At 36.3% G+C, this 25,239-nt stretch overlaps 1 protein-coding gene across 1 annotated transcript in view; it reads left to right on the top strand.

Annotated features, from left to right (window-relative positions):
* The first annotated feature begins 21,721 nt into the window (after nt 1-21,721).
* The window catches only part of RAB11FIP2 (RAB11 family interacting protein 2), a 73,831-nt gene continuing 70,313 nt past the window's right edge, over nt 21,722-25,239 (top strand). The window contains exon 1 of the mRNA XM_044662592.1: nt 21,722-22,391. Coding sequence (XP_044518527.1) covers nt 22,039-22,391 — 353 coding nt within the window. The 5' untranslated portion in view covers nt 21,722-22,038. The remainder of the gene's footprint in view (nt 22,392-25,239) is intronic.

The raw sequence follows: 25,239 nt of genomic DNA, 5'->3' as shown, positions 1-25,239 counted from the left end.
AAGGGGATATTTCTTTTAATATTGTGCTTTCGTGACATGTCTAAAAGATTATTGTTCTTTGGGAAGAATCCAAAAAAGCATAGTGAGAAATATTTATAGCATATGAGTATAATAAAAAGTATTTAATCATAGACTAACAATAGCTTAAACTAGTAGGACATAGTTTACATTAGATCACAGGAATGAATATCAAAAATACAGGCAATATTTGAAACAACAACCAGCAGTGAAAAGTTTATTTATAATACAAACCAGATACTTCAAAATAATTTGTGGTTTGCTTAATTCTTACCGTTCATCCTATATTCTTTTGAATATGCCAAAGGAAGGCACCCGCGTAACTGCATCAGATGGTTTTGATTTAAGGTCCTGAATTTTCACTGAGATGAAAACTCACTGCATGAGAAAGAAAAACACATAATTTTTATAAACAGATTTTTCTCATCTAGCAATATTAATTGGGGGAATTATTATAATAAATCATCATTTCAGTATTCTATCATTATTTCTTAACGAATTATTGTATGTCCTACCAAAGACCTACCATTGCCTTGTACGAGCTCTGCAATTTGCTCTCATAGAAAATCATTAGAGTAACAAAACCAGCTGTATGTAATAGAAAACAAATGATTTATGATGTTACTATAAGAAACTACTTTATTTTATATTATCATAAAAAAAGCAGAACTGAATATTTGCATAACAAACATAAGAATCCAAGAAATTTCAAATCTATCTCATTTGGGAGATATTTTAATAAGAATTAACATTAGCAGGTGAATTGAAGAGTCTCCTGTGCTAAGAAATATTTCTAGTCTGCATAGCAATATTATTAGCAATTAAAACTTATCAACCGGCTCTTCATTTCACTGAAAGAGAAAAGGTCTAAATATTGATAGAAAATAGAAGATAGGAAGGAGTTTTTAGAGCAATATTTCTTTCTTTCCTATAATACTTATTTTCTAAGGATCTGGCATTTGATAAATTTGAGTTCAGCATATTTTCCCCTTACTTTCATCAAGAAAAAAAGATATAAGCATATTGTAAATTTCTGATTGAGGATAGAGTTTGCATTTGAACCAAACAAAACATATGCCTTTAAGATCAACTGTATTTTTAAAGCAGTTCTCCAAAGTAGAGGACTATTGGCTTTAAGCCTTTAGGTCCAGACATATGATTGAGATTAAGAGGACTCAAATATTTTTCCTCTCATATTGAACTTCTAAAATGACACCATAGCTTTAGATCAATCACGGGCATCTTGGATCATTGATCATTTGAACCTAGAACAGCAACTATACACCAGAGGTCAAGATCTTTGGCATTTTCTATGAACTGAGGAACATAAAAAAGCCCAAACTTTTTGTTATATAATTATAAAGAGGGATCCAGCTATTGTAGTAAAATCTTTGGCTTCTGGTCTTTAATTACAGTACTCTGGTATTATATCTACAAAAGTATTTGCCATATCAATAGTTGACTGTATAATAATGCTATAAGATAGGAGGTCATCATTCTGTATCTTGTAGAGACTGGTGTTATTTGGCCCAATAGTTAGGATGCTGGATCTGTAGTTAGGAAGACCTAGCCTCAGACATTTATGAACTGTGTGACCCTAGACAAGTCACTTAATGCTGTTTCCCTCCATTTCCTGAATGGAGGAAAATAATAATAGCCCATACCTTGCAGGGTTGTTGTGAGGACCAAAAGACATAATTTGTAAAAAGTGCTTAGTGTGGTGTCTGGCACATAGTAAGCCGATCTCTAGTAATGCTTGCTTCCCCCCTGCTTTGAACTCTACTCAGTAACATGGCTTATAAAGTGGCTAACTATCTTTCCCTCCTGATAACTGATCATTTCTAGTTAGATGTTTCAGGGCTACATCTGTCAAGTAAAAGTCAAATGACTCAAATAACTTCTTCCTTTTTTTTCTGAATCTCCATTTTTTTCACATACTCGTAAATCTTGAGCTTGATGTTGGATGGAGATACTTCATAAAAACATCCTGCCAAGAGGAAATATACTGACTCTTAATGAAGTGTTAAATTACTTTTCTATGCCTAAGATGGATATCACCTGAAGGTTATTTCTGTGACAGACTTAAAGATGAGTACAATAGCCAGTGATCCTCTTTAGTCGTTTGAGTCTGAGAAATTTACTTCGTTTTTATTCATCAACCATTATAACTCACATTCACATAGGGTTTTAAAAAGCACCTTCCTCAGAAAAACACTGTGGGAAAGATATTCTAAGTATTTTTGCCCCAAATTTATAGAAAAGAAAATGAATATTCATAGAAGTGAAGGGACTTGGCCAATATCATCCAGTGAGTAACAGTAAAGGCTAGAATTCAATATCATTAGCTCACATCTGGAGTATCAGAAGAGGTTTTCCTCACCATGGAGTTCTCATTTCCCCAAGGTGTAGTTAGTTTTCTGTTGGCCGTGTCACCAGTTTGAAGAAGTTATCATGCCAGGCTGCCACTCGCTGCTGAGGGGCCAGACCCCTCCTCTGCTGGGTCAGGTTATTAGATGGCTGCTGGCACTCTCTTTCCAACTCTGCCCTTCTGCTCAGGTGCAAGGGAAGGGTAAGATGGAAACTGATGCTTCGTTCGACTGTGGCTGAGGAAACTGAGGCAGACTGAAGTTAAGAAATAACGTTTTCAGATGAGAAGGCCCACAATGTTTTTGCCTGGGTCTATCTCTCAACATTGATGCTCAGTTACTTCTAGATGATGGTCACTGCTGCTACTTGTCTTTGGTGGATTCTTTTAAAAACTCTAATTGCTAGTGGACCACTAAAGGCACCTCTGCATCTCCTGAATTCTCACGGTCACCCACCCACCTCTTTTGGCATATTCATTCACCTAAAATCAGGAAATAAATAAAGAGACTAAGGTGTCAATGTGCTCACAGATAAATGATGACCAAATCAGGAATGTAGCCAGCTGTCCCTTCCCAGTCCAGCAGTTGTCAAGAAAGAGACAGAGATAGGTAGGTCACACCTTCTATATGTGTACTCAGGTCTATCTCAGGAATCTTCTGTGTTACCACTTCTTCCAATTCTGCAACCAATTAGAAGATGTTTCATCTTTACACAGAATCAACCCCTAAGTCATTCATGGCTGGAGACAGAGAAAATCTATGTATGTTACAAGGACTAAAACTAGACAGGTCGTCCACATATGTTTTAAAGATGGCTTTCATAGGCTATTTGTGCCCAGACAACTCCCCTACCCCTACCTCTAACCTATGTCAATTCTCTGTGCCTCAATTCCTATCCTAAGTTTGAGAGAATGCCTTCCTGTTGTGTCCTGGTGCATGCGTGTGTGTGTGTGTGTGTGTGTGTGTGTGTGTGTGTGTGTGTGTGTATCTATAGTAGGAGTAGGAGTGTGTATATATCCTCGGCTTCTAGTCTGTCTGGGGCTGGAGAGAAAATGCTAGAGAAGAACAGTTGTGGTGAGATGGATACTCCTAGACTTAGGTAAGTATTATTGTTTATCGGAAGGTTTTTTCCCTTCCTCTTGAAGATATGTCTATTTCTGAGGTCTTCATCCCTGACAAAAGTATTTATAGACCGAGTTTTTCTCAACAATTTTTTAAATAAGTCTACAGTCAATAGAGCTTGTAAAAGATTTTAAATCTGAAGTCTTGGTTTCCAGGTTCCTTGCTGAAAACTTGACATTAGAAATTATATTGAGGAATAAGACAATCAAATATTTTCCATTCACTTTGTTGCTGATGAATTGGGCAAGATATTTTAAACTAATCTAACTAGGGGCAGCTAATTGAGCAGTGGATAGAGTACTGGTTTTGGAATGAGGAAGACAAGTTCAAATGCAGCATCTGACTCTCCCTGACTTTGGGCCCCTGGGTAAATCACTTAATCCTTCTTTGCCTCAGTTTCCTCAACTAGAAAATGTTGATAATAACAGGACCTACTTTTTAGGGCTGTTATGAAGATCAAATGAGATAATATTTATACAATATATTGACATAGTGCAAGGCACATAGTAAGCACAATATAAATGCTTATTCCATTCTCTCTTACAGTGAGAAAAATGGCAATAAAATGGTTTCATATTAAGTAAGGGGAAGCTCTGAATTAATTTTCTTTATAATTGAACAACATGCTTAAAGGTTTTATATACTGGTAAATGGGAATTTATTTAAAACTGATTAATAGAATATTTAGATTATTGAGTGTGCTAAAGAAACTGCTTTTTCAGTAGCCAAAATTCACTTAGAAAATGGTTAAATGCTAAGTACCTAATGAATTAAATGAAGATATCTTGCATTATTCCTTCCATAATTTCTTATTCATCTTCCTAAAGAAATAGGAGGCATATAATTTTAGAGTCTTTGTTATTTTTCTACACATCCAGAATTTATGGTAATTCTTGTACCTTTCTTCCTATTCAGCCAAAAGATTTATATAGTAATATATGTATATATTAATATACATATGTAAGTCAATTTGAAATTCTTAAGAATTTATTTGTTTTTGTTTTAATGAGTTTGGCTTAGGAAGAAAAAGTTCTAGTTCTTTCTCTTATTAGCCACGTGTCTGTGGATAAGTAACTTAGAATCTCAGGACCTTATTTTCCTCATATCTAAAATGAAGCACTTGGCCTAGATTATATATTTCTAAGGACATATTGAGTTTGGAAGGATTTATGACTATAAACATGGTGTCAGGAAAGAATAACCTGAACAGCTACACTGAATTAAAGGCGAGGCAATAATGAAGAGGAGGAGGGGGAGGAGGGAGATTACTAAAATTTTATAGGTCTTAAATACTTATTAAGTGTTTTCCTCATAGTTCTGAAAGGTAGGTTCAGGGGTACTCTGGTAAATGTTTAACAACTTGCCCTCTAAAGGGAAAAAAAAGCATACTCATGATGCATTTTTAAGTTTAGTCTGAATTATTAACTCTTCTCAAGCTTAAATAATCAACAAAACAATAAATCAAGCCCTGATTTGCAGTGTTTGCAAGTATCCAATAAATGTTCTCATGGTCTCATAACTACAAAGTGGAAAAATCAGAATTCAAACCATAGTCTTCTGATTCCAAAAGTTGATTATTTAATATATTCAGATAGCAATGTATATTGGATCAGCCATAGCTAGAGATACAGACTACAATAAATCTACATACTTACTATGTAGTACTACAAACTTACTATGATTCCTAACTTCAAAAGATATTTACCGTTAGGACAAAATCTAGCAATCAAAAGACTTCTCCCTGAAAGCCCAGAGGATGATATCTTTGGAGAAGGCTTTCCAACTGAACCTGCAGTAAGTACAGGAGTACACAAAAGACTTAAATGCTCTGTAGCTTAGGTAATGATTTGACTTTTCTTTGGTGCTTTAAAAACCTAACTTCTACATGCTTCTTTCCAAGCACTGAATTCTTTTCTCCATTTGTAACATTTCCAAAGTATACACAGCAAAAAAAAAGGTGGTCTGTTCAATTTTCAATAATGATTTTCTGACATTTTGCTGTGTTCTCTCCCTTCCACCCTTTCCCCTTGCCCAAAATGGCAGGTAATATGATATTTATATGTATGTTATTTAGGTAAATCTGATGTATATGTGTTATGTTATATATATTTCATGTTCATCATGTTGTAAAAGAAGACACACATTGCTTACTTTAGGTTTAAATTCATGAAGGAAATACAGTGAAGAATGGCATACTTCAATCTGCATTCAGACGCCATTAGTTCTTTCTATGGTAATTTTCATCATGGTAAATATTTAACGACTTGCCCTTTGGAGAGAAAAAAAAAGTAGACTCATGACACACTTTTAAATTTAATCTGCATTATTAATCCTTAGAGTTGTTCTGTATGCTTGCATTTCTGATAATAATTGTCATTCACAGTTAACTGATCCTCATATCATATTGTTGTTTCTGTGTACAGTGTTCTTCTGGTTCTGCTCATTTCACTTTGTATCACTTCATATAAATCTTTCCAGGTTTTTTTCTGATTGATACTTGTCATTTCTTATCTTTTTTTTGAATTCTTAATGCATTGTTATTTGGTAAAGTGGATAATGAGGGAAAGTTTTTGATGCTTTCTTAATTTTAAAACTTAAGATAGTTGTAAACTTAAGTTTTCATGCACAAATAATTCAAGCTATTAGCCTCTTAGCATAGTAGACAGAATTATGAACTTGGATTCCAGAAGACCTGGATCAAATACCAGCTTTGACATTTAGTTTCTATATAAAGAGCTTTAAATGAAAAAAATGAGTGCTGATTCCAAGCCTCTGAACTATTACATTAATAGGCAACTAAGTGGCCCAGTGGATAGAGTACTGAGCCTGGAGTCGGGAAGATTTGAATTTAAATACAGTTCCAGGTTCTTACTAGCTGTATGACACAGGGCAAGTCACTTAACCTTTGTTTGCCTCAGTTTCTTCATCTGCAAAATAGAGATAATAATAGCCCCTACCACCCAGGATTATTGTGAGGATCAAATAAAATATTTTTAAAAGTGCTTAGCTTCATGTCTGAGACTCAGAAAGGTTGACTTGTTCATGATTACATATCTACAAACTGATAGTCAAATTTCAAACTTGTTTTTCTGATTCTAGAGCTTTCTGAGCTTTTTTTTGGGGGGGGTCATCTATAAAATGTAATAATCCCTATAAAATCCAACCTCTCAGAGTTATTAGGAGTCCTAGTGAGATATATAAAAGCTTAGTGTTTTATAAATGTTAATTACTATTTCTACTATCATTACATAAAATGAATGCTTTGGAACATTTATTCATTGTTTAGTCTTGATTCTTGTAACATCAATTTCTGCTAAGCAAAATGGAGAACAGGATGAGTGACACCCAACAGTTTTAGAATTTAGAACCAACACGGATGCCATGAACCAGAGGGAAAAAAAGCAGTTACTACCAGGACTATAAAAGAGAGTAACCAGATCAAAACTCTCTCATTCTTGAGGAGACCTGAGTGGCTGGATGGGAAGACCAACCAAACCTGTTTCAACAGTTCTCATATCCTCAACTTCTGGACAAAGCTATTCTGTATACTAATCATTTGAACATCAAGGAAGATTAATATCATCACTCAACTAAACTGGTTAAGGCCAAAGGTGCCTGGCCTGGGCAGAGTGCCACAGGTAGGGGAAACCTCTCCGGCAGACAGTCTCAACCTGATTGCCCTATGATTGACAACCTGATCATCAGTAGCCTAGTGAAGTTTTCCCATCAGTAGCCTAGTGAAGTCTTTCCGTAACCCTGATCCTTTCCCTAAATTTGTTATAATTAAATCTTAAAGCTTACTTAGGTGAATCTCTTTATTGTCATAAGGATCATACTTTATATCCTTGGATCTGAGGGAAAGGGATTGCTTAGCAAATTCAAATCGCAGTCACCTGCGTTATCCACTCAATCATATATTTTTATCCATCAAGCTAAATCCAAGATAAGAAGTCAGAGAAGCTGTGTGATTCAATTCACAGCTTCTTACTTGATCACGTAGTCCTGGGCACTATTAGGTGGGAGGTGGTGATTAGCTGAGCTTCAAATACTTTGTGGGACCTGGTGTTCATCTAGGCTTCTACCTTCACTCAGCTCAGGTCCTCATACCATCAGAGGACTTTGGACCATTCTCTACTAAGCCCTGTCCAGTATCACCATACCACCCATAGCATTCTCCAAACAGAGAACATGATTGCTCAGTAATTCAAAATTTCCAAGAAGCACAATGTGGGCAGTGTGAGACTACATAGCAAATTTAAAGTCTCAGAGCCTACTAATAATAGCTCCAGTTAATTTGTGTCAAAAATTTATTTCATTTTGATTCTATTCAATCAATGATCTCCACCAAAGTGACCTTGAAAGTACTTCATATTAATTTTTATCTACTTTCTTAAAATATACCTTGTATTTATTTCATTAAATATTTCTTAATTATATATATATAATTTTAATATTCATTTAAAAATTATGAGTTCTGAATTCTCTCCTTGCCTCCTCCCCTACCCCCACCCTTTAAGAAGACAAAGATTATATCTATTATATATGTGAAATCATGCAAAACGTATTTCCATATTAGTCATTTGCAAAGGAAAACATACACAAAAAGACCCGAAAAGAGTAAAGAAAATTTAAAAGTATACTTCAGTTTTCATTCAGAGTTCATTAGTTCTCTCTCTGGAGCTAGATAGCATTTTTCATCATGGCATTATCTTGGATCACTGACTTGATCATAGTAGCTAAGTCTTTTACAGTTGATCATTCTTACACTATTGTTATTACTATGTACAATGTTCCCCGGTTCCGCTCACTTCACTTTGCATCAGTCGGTGTAAATCTTCCTAGGTTTTTTAAAAATCATCTCCTTCCTCATTTCTTATAGCACAAATATTCCATCAGAATCATATACCATAACTTTGTTCAGCCTTTCTCCATTTGATAGGTATCCTCTTAGTTTCTAATTCTTTGCCAACACAAAATAAGCTTCTAAAAGTATTTTTGTCCATATGGATCCTTTTCCTTTTTCTTTGATATCTTTGGGATATAGACTTAGTAGCACTATTGGTAGGTCAGAGAGTATGCAGTTTCATAGCCTTTTGGACATAGTTCCAAATTGTTCTCCAGAATGAAGAGATCAGTTCAAAACTCCACCAACAGTTCATAAGTCCATCTATTTTTCTCCAACCTCTATAGCACTAATCATTTCCCTTTTCTATCATGTTCACCAATCTTATGGGTATGAGGTGATACCTCAAATTGTTTTAAGTTGCATTTATCCAATAAATAGTTGTTTGGAACATTTTTTTCATGTGATTAGAAATAGCTGTGATTTCTTTTTCTGAAAACTACCTATTCATATCCTTTGTTCATATCAACTGGAGAATGGCTCATATTTTTATAAATTTGATTCATTTCTCTATGTATTTGAGAAATGAAGCCTTTATCAGAGACATTTTTTAATTTTTCATCATTTTCCTTCTAATTTTGGCTGCATTAGTTTAGTCTGTGCAAAAAAAATATACTTATTTTTTATTTTCTTATCTGTATACTATATCTCCCCAAGATAATATAAACTCCACTGAAGGAAAGACTTTCATTTCTGTCTCTGTATCTTCAGCACTCAGTAGAATTTCTTGCATATAATAGGGGCTTAATAAATGCTTGAATTGAATTAAGACTACTTTGGTTAGAGTAGATAATATTGAAGAGTTGATTCTCTCCAGTTTTCAGCTGCTTATCTGAAACATGTATACCATTCCTCTTGGAAGCTATGTTGAGACACCTACTGTATCTGGTGCCCAAGTTCTTTACTTTTAGCCTTATGAAAGTTGGAGGATACCATATTTTTTGAATCAAACAAAAAAGTGTTTTTGATATGAATATTTGAAAAATTTAGCCAAGATTGGTGGACAATTATTTAAATATCTTAGAGTACCATAGCCTCTCCTAATGGCAGATCCTGAGATTTGCAAGGGAAAAGCTTTATTGAGTGCTATAGAAACGAGCTATTAATTTTTTAAAGCCTTTAATCTTATCAGTAATATCTGGTGACCATTTGTATTTTCTGTCAGAAAATTTGACCTATACCTGAGAGCCTCTCCCCTCACTCTGAAGTGGTTTATTGCTAGTGTGGGGCCTGAGATGAAATTTGGATCTAGAAGTATGGTTGGTTTCTTTCCAAAACAGCTGGTTCTAATTCTTGCTCTTGCTACTTAGCAAACTCCTTTTTATGGTTCAAAAAGATCGTATAAGATGAGCACGAGGGCAATGTATGTGCAGTGGAATTCTCTCATTATTATGTTTTGATATCTTGATGTTTTCACATCATATTTCTATTTGATATAAAATTATCTCTTGGAAAGATGATGGGACTGGCACTGGATGGTCATGTGGCCTAACTCCTTAATTTTACAGAAGAAGAAATTAAATAATCAGAGAAGCAAAATGACCTGGCTAAAATCATATAAGTCCTAAGTGGCAAAGCTAAAATAGGAAATGAGATCTTCTAGATACCCGTTCCCTTAGATAACCTTTGGTTAAATATATTTGCTTAGAGTAGATAAATAGTAGATTTGGGTGATATGGGTATTTAAGATTTTATGCCAGTGATCAAAATTTCCTGATGATACTAATAAATTGCAAATGCTACCATATCAAGCTTGGCTAATAGAGAAATATAACTGAGCATTTACTGGATTCTTCTTTCTTAAAGTTGAGCCCCATCCAACAAATCCTATTTGGGAGATAAGTTCCCAAGGAACATGTTAGGACTACATGCTAGGCATGCTCTGTTTTTATTTTTAGTGTGTTTTTTAAAGAGAGTAATATGTAGAAAAGGTTAGATTTACCTCATAGGACAGCAAGGTAAAGTGGGAAAAATATTCTTTTGGGAATCATTGAACCTGGATTCAAGTCCAGAGTTTATCACTTACTATGTGTGACTTTGTATGACCTTAGGTAGATAACAATCTACCCAAACCTCATTTTGTTCTTCCATTAAATAACAGTTGTAAAGCTCCAACTCAATGATTCTATTTTAAATTAAGGACAGGAAATGTAAAATTTCATTCAATAAAGGACAACATTTTAAAATGAGGCCATTTTCAGTGCTTAGCACAGGTCTCTTGATTTAAGTTGTATTTTTGGAATGAGAATATGGACAATACAGAAAGGCAAAGGGAGAAAAGTGTTGGAGGCAAAGGACAAAGGAATGAAGCAAGGAAAGAAACATGGAAGTATTAGAGAGAAGTGGAGACAGGTTATGAAATGTTGGTCAGCTCTTCTTCATTTTCTCTTCATTAATGTTTACTTGGACCACAGGCTTCTGAATACAAGTCAGTATCTTCGGCAATATGATAAACCTAGTTAAGAACCAATCACAGCTTTGTGTTCTTTTTTTCTAAACAAACAAACAAACAAACAAATAAATCAGAAACTGCTTTGAAAAGGATAACCATGGCAGACCACCAAGGGGGTAAATTAATTCTCAAAGTGATGGGACAGTTACCAAACTACATTGCTGGAAGGCCCCTATTCACAGTTTTATCCAAAAACTTTGAAAGTGGTCTCAGATTTCTAATTTTAGAGATTTTTCTGATTTTTTGCCTGAGTTTCAAATTTATAAATGTGTAAAATGAAGAACATAGTAGTTGATCTACTTTGACTTATAAGATGTCACAGTTGACATAGTAGGTTATACACACACACACACACACACACACACACATATATATACTTTACAAACATTATATTATTTATTCTTAACAAGAACTTTATGAGTTTTGGTGCTGTTATTACCTCATATTTTCAGGAGGGAATTGAAAGAGGCTGAGATTAATTGTGACTTAATCAAGGTCACATAGATAATGTTTGAGGCAAGATCTGAACCCAACTCTGAATTCAATCCTCTATTCAATATACTAGCTACTCCTTTTATAGGTAGTATAGTCCACTGTTCTTTAATAGTCCTGCTAGCAGGTGAAGAACAGGACCAGCTTGGGTAACTCATCTAGTGCCTCAGAGAGATCTGTGGAGGAGGGAGGGGATTGTCTACAGTGAATAATTTGTACAATCTGCCAAGTATAGTTGCTCACTAAGACCCCATTTTTTTGGTCAGGAAAAATTTAATAGGTGACATAAGAATGGATAGGGCTTCAAAGAATGAGCAGTGATCATATTTAGACAGGTATTTTTAGTATCATCTTTGCTGAAACCTTAATTGGCAGTTCACCCAATCTTTAAAGAGTTGCTAAGTACTTTATGCTTTTTTGACACTAGAAAGTTCCTAGTTTCCAGTAAGAAATATTAAGCTGAATAAACTATTGCCTTCTGGAGATCTCTTTAGGCTGAGCTCTTCTAAAAGCAAGAAAAGTCATCTTCCTTGCATCTACTGCATTGGATCCCCGGAAATGATGCTCCTATAGAATAGCTTGACATTTGGGTCAATGAGGCCATTGAGCAGAGGATTAGTTTTTAGATTCTGGTTTGAAGGTTTAGTGCTAATGTAGAGGTATCTTATTTTGGAAACTGACTAGTACTTTCTTATTTGTAAATACCAGCTTCTGAGGGAAGGGAATTTTTCAAGGGTCTGGAATGGAAAACATTTTTCTTTTCTTTCTTTTCTATCACGTTGAGCTTCTAGCCTCAATTTATACTTTGTGTCATCTTTATGTTTTGTGTCTGTTTTAGGAATTAGTCTTTTCTCCTATCAGACAATAAACATAGATTATGTACTTACTATGTACCAGGCACTGAACTAAGTGCTGGGGATACAAATTAGAAAAAAGAAAAATGATCTCTACCATCAAGAAGGTTACATTTTAATGGGGGAAGACAACTCACCAAAGGCTACCCAAAGTAGAGCAGCCAAGTAAGAAATGAATTTCTGATCTGAAATCCCTCCTTAAATGAAGGCTGTAAGTTCCTGATAGGTTATATTTTGTTTCATATAGAGGATGTAAATGAAAGGAGCAGTAATAGCTTAGAAAATATGGCCCAGTAACTCATCCTAGATAACTCAGAGGCAGTTGCAGATTGAATATAAGAAGTCCTAACTTTAGATGGCCTGGGGTCCTATTGGTGAGTATGTGGATTTTCATCAACTTGTGTACTATGACAATAGCTATGTAAGTAGAATAGAGGGCTCAAAATCATGTCTTTGGCATTTATTATTTAGTGGCCTTGTGCAAATTATTTAGCCTTTGGACCTCAGTTTCCCAAAATGGAGGGTGGAGTATTGAATTAACTAAGTACTTAATATATGAGGAGCACTATGGTAAGTACTATAGCTATAAGTTTAAAAAGCATGGTAGCCCCTGTCTCAAGAAGTCCACATTATAATTAAGGGAGATAACATATCCATAGGACCTCTGTAAAGCTGAGATGTCAAAGTAGGTACCACTTAAGATCCCTTTCAGTATTAAATGTAAAATCTGAAGAAGCTTTAAAGACCTAGTAGCTTCAGTATATTTTTCATATAAGGTAATATTGTTTAGTGGAAAGACTATGATGTTTGGGTGTAAGGCCCTACGTTTGAATCCAACCTCTGCTACTTATACTTCTTTGCATGATAGTGTGTATTTAATCTTTTGGAGACTCAATTTATTCTAACAAAATGAGGAGGTTGGTCTAGATCATCTTTAAAAGCCTTGACTAGTTCTAAAATGCTTTGAAGGTCTTTCTCAAAGTATTTCTTTTTGATGCTAAATAAAGCCAAAAAATCAATTTAGTGGGGAAAAATATCAGTGCTAATATATTGGTAGTACATAAATAAAGACATAGTTTAAAGATTTGCAGTATTACCTTGTGACAGTCTTCTTTATTCCTCTGAATAGTCACCTGGAGAATAGCAATTTCCACTATGAAATGTGTGTGGGAAACTTGAAATCCCTGAATCAGCAGGTTATTTGCAAGGTATTGTTAAACAGCATTTATTGCCAAGTGGGAAATGCTTCAGTAGTGTGTTGCATAGGTTCTCTTGGGAACTTTCATAGTGAAAAGTATGATATTAAGTAAATATCAAGAAATGTGATTGTTGTTCAGGAATACCTATAGTGCCTCTAAAAATTTTCCCTCTGAAACTCTTTTGACTGCTAGTGAATCAATTTATTGGTTCATTTTTATTTCTGGTTCAACCATTCTCATTCATTTCAGCAGAGATCTTACACTAGTAAGTTAAGTATTAATTTTTTTTCACTATAAAATACAGAATTTTCCCAAGCTCTCTTTTTTGGAATGGTCTCAAAAATTCCAGGACATATCATTAGTCACAGAATAATATTACTCTTTTCTATTTTGGCATCTTGTTATACATGCCATTCCTTTTCCTTCTTAAAATACAATTTCCTATGTATCTGAAATCAATAATCAGTGTTTTTAAAAGTTGGAAATGCAAAAGAATTTTGACAAACTTCTTTTCAAAGTGACCTGACACCAAAGCAGATATTTTGGCTGCCTTTCTAGAACAGTCTCTTTTACCCTGGGAAGTTTAGTGTAGTAAGTAAACTTTGAGCTGGTTCCAAAGACTACCCTGCCCTGCCTATCCAAGGAATCTTCAGGAATTTGAGGCTATGTTGAATACATTAAACACTCAATTCTCACAGGCCATTTTCAATCAAGCCACTGAAATAATTCAAGGGTGTATGAAGTGGAAGTTTAAGGGGACCTTGAAATATTAAGGTGTACCCTCTTTAGCCACTTTTTCAAAATATGACAGGGGAGAATCATCAATTAAAATGCAATGCTTTGGGGGCAGCTAGGTGGCTCAGTGGATTGAGAGTCAGACCCAGAGAGGAGAGGTCCTGGGTTCAAATGTGGTTTCATATACTTCCTACCTGGGTGATCCTAAGCAAGTCCCTTGACCCCCATTTCCTAGCCTACAAAGCCTTGAAACCAATACACAGTATTGATTCCAAAATGGAAGGTAAGGGTTTTTAAAAAAAATAAAATAAAATAAAATGAGAGAGAGAGAGAGAGAGGTGGGACACTGCCTTAAGTCATTGACCCAAGACAAATGCCCCAAAACTTAGAGATTATGACATTTTTACAATGGTTGGAGATAGTTCAGGGCTGGTTTACCTGGGAGAAACTGATGTTTTATAATGGATACAAGAGGATCATTCCAGCCAGGGGGCTTGAACATATGGGAGAAGCCTCTGATACAATGGGAGAAACTTCTAAGACAGAAGGGGTACTTCAGATTTGATCTATTAGGTACATCAAGGTCTAAGACAAGGTAAGTCTGGGATCTCCCTAAGGCAAGTTCCCAGACAAATTCCAAAGATGCAACCCAAAACACTTATAGGCTGTAAGGCCTTTGTCCTGCTGGGAGAAGGATGGGGTGAGGTAATCTTGTCCTGCAGAGAGAAGAATGTCTTGGAGGGACTAGGTTTACTAACTTCTCCTGGGATCCTAGGGGTAACTATTTCCTTGAGACTAACACACTGATTTCTCACTCCACACAAGGGTTAAGTGAAATAATTCCTCTGCTCAAGGATAGATGCACAACTTTGAACCAAGCAATCATATAGAAGTCACATCCTCCTTTCCTTTGGGAACATATAACTGGTCATTTTGTGTTAATCCAACATTTATCAGACTAATTACTCCCAATAGCATTTCTTCCAAATGAAGCATTGTTTTGTAGAACAGTTTTTCTTATGCCATGAGGTCAGCCTCTAATATCAATTTCTTCAAGTCCTTTCTATTCCCTGAGTATAGCCCTTTGGGGAAAATCCTTCATAATTTTGGTCAGATATTATCAGTTTATTGTTTTAATCACCCCATTAGCCTTATTTCATTGTATCATGTTGTTTGTCTCACTAGGTGCTCCCACCTATGGCATCTATGGCCCAATTAGAAAGTTTTTTCAGGATTGGAATCCTCAAGTTCCACTCAATTTCCCAAAGTAATCTGTCAAACTCTACATGGCATCTGAAAAAAAATTGTAAAAACATATGAGTTGACCTCATATGTTACACCTGCCATATCTAAACAACTTGATGATTCCTACCACCTGCCCTAGGATGGCCCAATCATTATGCTGATAGATGTTCCAGAATTTATCAGTAGATAATAGGTACCCCATTCCTCTTCAACCATCCTTAAGTACAGGGATGTTTTAGGGTTTCCAATCCATTCCCTCAATAAACTACATTTAATTCTAGATTCAAATGTCCAAATTATGAACAATATATGGAATATCCTATATCATGTCTCTGTCCTCCAACTTGATTTTCCATTTGGATATTGCTACTCAAAATGGAAACAAAGATCTGTGGTCAGGGATAGGAGTACACCTAGCAAACCCCCTCCCAAAATACATTGCCTGGAGTAGTGAATATTATCAAGAGAGCTATTAATTGAAAATGGAAGGTGAAGCAGAAAACTCTTCACATATATTTGCCAAATCACATACCAGAGAGAGTATCGATTATAACATAGGAAGAAAAATTGCAGTAACAGACTAGCAAAATTCATAGGAGATGAAATCTCAAATAGAACCAACAACTAAAATCATGGCCTCATGTGTTCATATACAAATTCATAAATTTTGAGAAATAAAGAGGGCGAAATGGAGATTCTAATGCAAGAAGACAAATTTGTTCTCACAAAACCAAAACTTAGGCAATGGGATTCATGGTTCTAATATATCTCTGAAAAGACCTACCTCAATCAAAAAGAAGAACAATAAGCAGGGTAGTAAAATGACATTTTGTAATATGAATTTATACTTGTGTAAGGAAAAAACCATGAGGGTGATGGGGAAATGTTAAAAAAAGCATCTTGGTAAAAATCAATGGTGGAAGAAACAGAAGTAACATTGTTGACTACCTAATAACAAGAGGAATTAGATCAGGAATTGTACCAATTTCCAGATAAAATAAGTCTATTGAGACTGGATTTTATTTCCAGTAAAATCTCAGAATGTATTAGTAAAAAGTAAAAAAAAAAAAGTGCTTTGTAATCATCTTAAAAAAGAAGTGGTGATCACTAAGAACCAGTGTGACAGCTCATGCCTGATAAAATTTATTTTCCTTTTTGACAAAGTAACTATTTTGACAGATTAAAGGAATGCTACAAATTTAATAATCTCTATGTATAAAACTTTAAAAAATAAGTCTTCCATATTATCCTTGACAAGATAAATATAACTACTTATTAGTATAGTCAGGTCAATCAAATAGTATAGTCAATCTCAAATAATAGTTATTAATGAGCTGGTATTGTCTCAGGAGGAGATATCTTGGGGTGTGTTCAGAGGATCTCTCTTTGGCTCTATCTGATCAACATTAAAAAAAAAATCATTGAAATGGATTGAATGGTTGTCAATTTCTCATGTGTCCTGGAGTGTGGAAGAATAATATATTGAATTGCTGATTCAGAAAACCTAGCCTAAATTCTACCTCAGGCATTTACTAGCTATGTGATTAAGGTTATTTAACTTCTTGGAACCCATTTCTTCTATCAAATGAGAATAAGACATGTATTACCTATCCCCATCCATTAGCCTTTGGTTATCAGAACCATCAAGAAGGGTCTTTGTAAAGAGTGGTATCCAGGATAATGATACAGCTGTGGATGAATTTTTGCCCTTAGGAGCAATGTTTCCATTCTTCTAGGTAACTTAATGGCCAAGATGTTTTTTTTTTTTCTTTAGGCAAAAAGACCTTTGCACTTTTCTGAACCTAGTATCTATTCTTTATTCATTTCTTTGAAGAGGCTCAAGTCTTAAGGTAGTGGCTAAGACTTAAAGTTTTCTCAAAGCCATCCTTCTTGAGCTTGAGCCAGGTTTTATGGATATTTGGGAACAGATACCAGCCTTTTCTGCCTAATTTAACCATTAGGAAGAGGTTCACCTCCCCACCCTCCCATATTCTCCATTCTATGCAAACTGGATTCTCCTGTGTTCTCCCACTTCTATGCCTATTTCTTCTATACCGTTGTTCTCTTTCTGGGAGAAGTTTTCTTCTATCTCAGTCAGCCAAGGTTCTACCCTTTCTTCAAGTCAGAAGCTTACACACCAGCACTTTAACGGAGCTCTTTCCTGAACCCTCCATGAAGACTGAAGTGATTCTTTATCTAACTTCCCTAGCACTTTGTATTTTTCTTTTGCAGTGAAATGTAACATATTCATCTGTATCTGTGTCTAATTAGCTTTGTTGGAGTGTTTTGAGACCAAAAGACCATGTATTATTTTATTTAGCATTTAGCACATTTCATGACACATAGTAGGTGTTTAACAAATGTTGTTGATTAATCTGCAGGGTCTAGAGTTAAGGTCTGAATTTGTCAAAACACAATTTCAAGTACTTTTTCTTCTGGTCACTACTTGGGAAGCCCCAAATGAAATTTAAGTGATATAAGAAAAGTGCTTAGAAATTCACACAGAGGACTCTTCTCTTGCCTTTTTAATCAGCCTGGAATTGTGTTAAATGTATGATTGCTGTGGACTATTTAGCACCTTATAACTTAGACCCTAGATGTGACTATACATTATTTCAGAAATGGGCAAAGTGAACTTTGAAAACATTTTATAAAGCTCATCTAGCAGTTAGTGTTTTAGAAACATTCAATATTATATAGCTAACTATTCTTTCTTGATGCATTATTATATCATAAAAGTGCTTATCAGACATCTGAAGGATAATTTCTTATGAATGTAATTTATATGTGCAATTTTCATTAAAATCAGATTTTACAAGATGTTTTTAGATTTTTAGCTATCAATTTTTTTAACTTAAATTTTACCATTGCACTGACCATGTAAAAATTTTTCTAGGAATCATGTTCTTTATAGCTGACAATTGCCCACTCTAGGACACAAATAACAGATTTGTACTTATAATTCACATTATTGATCTTTGTATTGATTCAGCTTTTCATACACAACCCCCAAGTCCTATCTTTAAAACACTATTATGCTCTCTAACCTGAATGTGTTATATTTTCCCTCTCCTTTTTAAGGTAAATAACAGAAAACTTGTTATGAATTATCTTTCAGTGTAGATTATGTTCTGCATTTTTCCTGTTTCATAGCTTGTTTAAACTGATTTGACTTTCTAGTCTTTTTTCTTAAATCCTTACCTTCTATCTTAGAATTGATATCACTTGCAAGGTAGAAGAGCAGTAAGGTCTAGGTAATTGGAGTTATTACTTGTCTAGGGTTACCCAGCTAGGAAGTATCTGAGATCATATTTGAACCCCAATCCTCTCAAATCCAGGCCTGGCTCTCTATCCACTGAGCAACCTAGCTGCTCTGACTTCTAGTCTTAAGTGAGAACTTCTTTGTGTTTCTACTCTGTGCAGACTACCTTGAAAAACTGTGTATAAGAGGTGCTAAAGAATTAGTAGATATGCCCTACACTTTCAAGGGAAATCTGTTCCTCAAGTTCTTCAACTCCCAAAAGCCTTGAAAGATTAGAAGATATGGACATGGTTGCTAGTAGGGTCTTTTATTTCTGTCATGCCCTTCCTCAAAGCAAGTACAGTATCTCTTCTTTTCCATGATGATAAAAGGGATAATTTTCTCTTTTCAAGTATTCTCCACTAAATATGCTTCACATACTTGTAAACACAAAACTTTTCATGTATTTAACATGCCTCTAACTTCTTTTGCTTCTTAAAGTTCCACTTCAATTCTATAGTAGGGGCCTGTGAACATAGTGCTACTGAAAAGAAGAGAAAAGGGGTCATTTAAAATTGTTTTATCTGAGGGCCTAAAAAGTTCTCAGATGGAAAGACTTTGATTGTTGTCAGAACCCTGGAGTAAAATCGTAACCTTTGAAGTTTTCAAAGTGCCTTCAAATCTTTTGTCACTGAAGCCTCTGGACAACCCTGTGATTTGGGGAAGAAATCATCAATTTCACAAATATTTATTGAATCCTATGACTTCCAAAGCTTTATCCTAGATGCTCGGAGACACAAAGATACAGGAAACAGTTCTTCTAAGTATGGAGTTTTTGGTTTAAGGGGGAAGATAAAGTAGCTTTTGCTGTACTTTGGACTTTCTTTATCAATCCCCTCCTCCCATTCCCCAAAGTCTTTCTTCACCCATTAGAATGCAAAATCCTTTAGAGTAAAGGCTGAGTGCTGTCCTGTATGGGCAGCTCCTTAGGATGGACTGTCTTCTATGGACTGTGTATGTGTGTGTGTGTTTATACCATTTTACAGGAGAATAGATTTACCTGAAGTCACCAGGTGAATCAGTGATTTGGCTAGGACTAGAATACAGATCTATTTATTTCTAGTAAGCCAAAGATATCTTCAAGCCCAAAGGAGGACAAACTTCTCCAACCATCCCTTTCACAGAGGCCTAACCCTAAACAAAAGAAACGCAGGAAGACTTTCTGGTATAGATATCATAGCCTGGGGAAGATCTTATTTATCTCCCGCTTTTCATAATGCATCTTGAAATCCATCACTAGCCAGGAATTTAGGTTATAGAATTTAGATGTTACCAGCTCTAACCTTGCCTAGGTTTTACAGAAGCTGAGATTCACCGAGGGGAAGTGATTGTAACACAAAGGCTAGGTCTTCTGACTCTAAATCCAGTTCAGGTTATCCAGGAAGCACAGCAGGAGCACAATCCTGTGAAGACCAGTACTAGACTTTTCACTTCAAGTGGGCTGTCAACCAGAATTATCTAAGCTTCGAATGTATCATCAAGCCTTTGCCAGTGTAGGTGATTTACAAATGTTTGTTGTTAGCATGAACATTTTGTCTGGTCCCCAAATTTGGGGAAATGGACTGGGTTTCTTTGAAATATAGTATGCTTGTTTGGGAAGGTTTGGAACTCTTACTTCATACATATTTGCATTTAGTTGGGGCCCAAGTTGTTTCCTGAAGGTATTTGTTTCTTGGGGGAAGGGACAGTCTAAAAAATTTTTTTTTTGTTTTTGTCTCCCATAATGCACCCCATAAAGTAGGTGATTAATATGTTTTCTGAATCGAATTGCCTAATCTTTTTGTTCTTCTCTGAGCATTGAAGGAATCTTTCCTTGTAGTCAAGGCTTGGTCAACAAGGAGAAAAAAAAAAAAGGTTTGGTGCCTGTTGAGGCTTCTTAGGGAAAATGTATATAAGTGCTTGGAATGGCGGATAGAAAGCATTGACTTGCAGGTTTGGAGGCCTGGGTGTCCATAGAGTGTTGCTTGCATATTGTTTCCCCCATTAGTCTGTGAGCTCCTTTAGAGCATACAGCAGGTGTTTAATAAATGCTTGTTGACACGACAGTCTCAGGTTTCTCTTCTCTATCAATGGAATCCTGGAGCTCTAAGGCAGCAAGTGGTGTTGGAGCTTGACCCCCAGCGCTGAGAAGTTTGGGGCTCCAGGGAGCCTCAGTTTCTCTATCTTTACAATGAGGACTTCAGGCCTGATGATCTTTGAGATCCTTTCTATTCTATAACTCACAAAGAGATGCTTGCTCCCTTCTCCAACCTATACCACCTCAAAGTCATCTCTTGGGCCTGGGCGGCCAATGTTTGCCATGGCAACCTGGGCGGTGCTTGACCCCTGACCTCCCCATCGCCACCCCCCACCCCCCCCCCGTCACGTTCCAACATGGAGAAGCCTAGACCGGAAGTGCCGTCCCAGCCGCCGGCCTCCCGCCCGCCCCTGGGTGCCTCCGGGCCCTAAAAAGACCCGAAAGCCCTGGCCCAGCCACACGTTCCGCTGCCGCCTGTCCCGACCCAGCCCCTTAGGTGACCATGAAGCGAGGGCCACAGTTCGGCAGCCCCTGCTTCTGAGAGGAGAGGAGGAGGAGGAACAGGCGAGAGGAGGGCAGGAGGAGGAGGAGGGAGGTGCAGAGAGAGAGACAGGGAGAGGGAGAGGGAGCCGCCCGAGCCCGAGCCGCCGGGGGTTCGTATTAGCGGGGGGCGGGGGGGTCTGGGGTGGGGCCCGGCCGACCAGAGGGGGAGCTGGGGTGAGGCGGGGGCGGGGGCCCGAGCAGGTGCTGCGGAGGAAGCCCTGGGCGGGCGCAGGAGGGAGCGGGGGCGAGGCAAGGGCGGCTCCGGCCTGAGGAGGGATACCGAGCCCCTAGAGCCCCGCGGCGAGCTGAGGGGAGCCCCCTCCCCGAGTCCCGCCCCGCCTCCGCACTTGGTGATCTGGGCAGGCCTCACCTGCCCCGGAGCCTCGGCCCCCCATGGAGATCTGACCCTCTCCTTCCCCCGTCCCAGAGGCCAAAAAGGGCTCAGTGGGCAAGGGGGAGCCGAGGAAAGAGCAGCCAAGTCCCGGCCCGGCGATGCCAGCCTGTGGCTGGGCCCCAGAGGCGGCAGCGGGAGGGGGCTTTCGGGGTCAGCTGTTTCGCCCAGCCACGAGGCAGGCAGGCCTTTTCTTTTTCTTTTTCTTTTTTTTTTTGTTGGAAAGGAAGCAAATAAAAATTGGGCAACTTTGAGCCCCAGGTGAGAGCTTCATTTTCTGTGAAATGCCCTTATTCAGTTATTGAAGACTAGCCTTGGGGAATTTCCATTTATTATTTTTTGCTGCTTGTGTCCCTTCTGTGTGTTGTATTGGGGACACCCCCCCCAAAAAAAAGACGAAATGATGTTGTCCGAGCAAGCCCAGAAGTGGTTTCCAACTCATGTGCAGGTCACTGTGCTTCAAGCCAAAGATCTGAAGCCAAAAGGCAAAAGTGGCACCAATGACACATACACTATTATCCAACTGGGCAAGGAAAAATACTCTACCTCTGTAGCAGAGAAAACCCTAGATCCAGTCTGGAAAGAAGAGGCTTCATTTGAGCTACCTGGATTGCTAATGCAGGGGAATCCAGAGAAATATATTCTATTCCTGATAGTCATGCACAGGTCTTTGGTGGGTCTGGATAAATTTTTGGGGCAGGTGGCAATCAGTCTGAATGACATCTTTGAGGACAAACAGAGAAGGAAAACAGAGTAAGTCGTGCAATTTATTTTCTTGTTTTTGCAGTGTGTAAGATATGTCTCATTTGTAAACAAAATACTTTCTATTTGAGAAGTATAGGTTTTTGATGTGACAACTTTTAAATGCCCCATTCACATGAATCTAAAGTATTACCCACAGGAGGAAACCATTTAAAAATAGCATTTCACATGTTTCATTCTATCATTTCCATTTTATTTTAAAGAAAGCATCTGCTTAGGAAATTCTAAACTTTTTTGTTAATGATTTTAAATGAAAATTTTTTTGGGTATGATTATGATTATTTGTAAGAAGTGGTCACTTTTAACCTGTTAAAATTAGGTAAGTATTCTTGTAATCTTGAAAATAGTCAATTAAAAAGATATGGGATAGTTATAGATAGCCTTTGGGGGGAAAATAGCTAGCATATTAGTGCAGTGTTTTAATATTAAAGTTAAATATAAAAAGCTTAGGATTTCTAATTTCATTTTAGGATTATGTACACAATAATTTTTCATGATTTTCCTGTCAACTGTTGCTCCCATCTCAGAACAACTTAGTATGTTTCAAAGTATTTAGAAACCTAGAATATCCAAATTACAAATATGTCTCATTTCTGACCTTCAATATTCCAATAACATTTCTTTATATTTTCATTATATCCATATTACTTCTGTGTAGCTAATGGCTACACAGGGCTATACTAAATGTCAGTACTTATGATAAAATAGCTTCATAATATCTTCATTGGAAACAGAGCCTTCTTAATAATGAATACTTAGTCATGAGATCTATTTTTAATATGAGCAATAGGATAAGTAAAAACCTCAACACAAATATTAAAATGAAATAAAGTACTTCCAGAAGTAGGCCTTTACTTCCTAATTCAACTTTTAACCTAAGTACACAAATGAGGAAGTATTAAGTGTTATATTTAGGAAAGAAGTACAGGTTGAATTGCAGGTCTACAAAGTTTTGAAAGAGACCTATAGAAAGTATTGAAAATATTTAATTCATTCATAACTATAATCAAATTTCTTTTAAAATCATTTGACTGGTATGAATTTGCCTAACATAAACACACATATTAAAAGTACACATTTTGCCCCAAAACTTACAGAAAGTGCTTTTTGTTTGGTTCATATCCCAGGTCTTGACCTAAGTTTTGTGTTAGTGAAAAGAAATGCCAAGAATGTATGGTGAATAGTATTAGTAAGTATTTTAAAATAATTAAGATGCAAATGCCATAAGGAAAAGGTAAAAAGTTAGCTCTGATTGTCTGTACTCTTAGTAGCATAATGAAATACATTTTGGATTTCCTTTTTAAAACAGTATTTTATTTTCCTTTGAGCTTTCTTCATATTATTAGAGGTTAAGTTTTCTAAAACCACATTTATGTGTATGTTAAAATTGCTTTATTTTATCCATGTCAGGTGATGCCTTAATAATAGTAGCTCTTTATGTTTTAAGCGTACTTTAAATGTATTATGATTGAATTTCTTATACTATGTTAGTTTTCACATTTTATATTGCATTTTCAAATATTTAATAGATCATGTGTTACCGACCTTTTATGAAGACTACATTTTCCAAATATAAATTGACCCAACTGCAAACTTAGTTTGAAATAACCCCTAGTTTTCTTTGATTCATGACCTTTCCTTAAGTGGTATTGTTTATTAAAAAAAAAATGGCAGTTGAACATCTAGTATTGTAGTTTCTACATTCAAAAAGTTTGAATGTGTATGTTGACTTTTAAATAAAATTGATTAGTATTGTTTGAAATAAAATTGTTGCTTTAAAGTATATTAACTAGACTTATAATGGATCCTAAGTAATTTTTTTATGTTGTGTATCCTTAAATTTTTTTGCTTTTTGTGGGGATGAATCGGGTCCAGGTTATTTGATGAAGTGTCTTTATTGGTAATATTTCTAGTTTTTTAATATATTTAATAGCTTCCTCTTTCCAGCACAGCTGTACATATGGCCTTGCAAAAGACAGACTTGAGTTGCTGGTGTATTACAAAAAAGATATTTAATATTCTACACAATGCTGAACCTTGTCAGCAATTCCCAAGTGTTTTTTAGAAATCAATATGAGTGATGAAGGCTACCAGCTGATATAGAATTCCCACAAAAACTACAGGGTGACACTTTTTCCCTCTTTGATACTGAACTAAAGAGAAATATTTACAGGTTGACTTATTCCAAATTGCATTATGATAGACAAAGGATGGGATTTGGTAAACTACTTCTGTTTTTCACTGACCCCACTCATCACTTTTTTCCCCTTAAAGGATGGAAAGAAAATGGCTGAACCTGAATAATTTAAGCTAGGGCCTGGAGAATACTTCTGTGTCTTCAAGTTTAATGGCTGGCTGGCGTGGTGCTGGCATGAGACTTGAGGAAATAAAACCATGTTTAATATAACAGAATAATAAAATTGTGCATGCTGTTATGTAATATCTATTGCTTTTTTACAGCAATACATTGTGTGTTTAATGCTTATGAAAATAATAGTGGTTGGAATCCCTAGAGTTATGTATGATGCAGCCATGAGCTTTTTAAAACTTCTCTGTGCATTCCTGCCAGTGCACCTGCATTCTGGCCTGTAGCACCTTTAATGCCAATCTTTTCCCCACTTCTGACCAAATAGCACCAATTGTTTGGGAATAGTTCCCACATGTGTGGTGATTTTTCTAACATGGACTGGTGCCCACTAAAAATTGAACTGAGGCCATATTGAGTTTAAATCCAGGACTCAAGAGATGAAAAAAAAAAATCAGCATTAATCCACTAAGCCCCAAATTCTATGTCTTCATTTTATCTTCAGGAAGCCTGGGAAAACAAATGATATCTCTA

Source organism: Gracilinanus agilis, chromosome 2, assembly GCF_016433145.1.
Source record: "Gracilinanus agilis isolate LMUSP501 chromosome 2, AgileGrace, whole genome shotgun sequence".
In the NCBI taxonomy this organism is placed as follows: domain Eukaryota; kingdom Metazoa; phylum Chordata; class Mammalia; order Didelphimorphia; family Didelphidae; genus Gracilinanus; species Gracilinanus agilis.
This window is presented reverse-complemented; position numbering and strand designations above follow the sequence as displayed.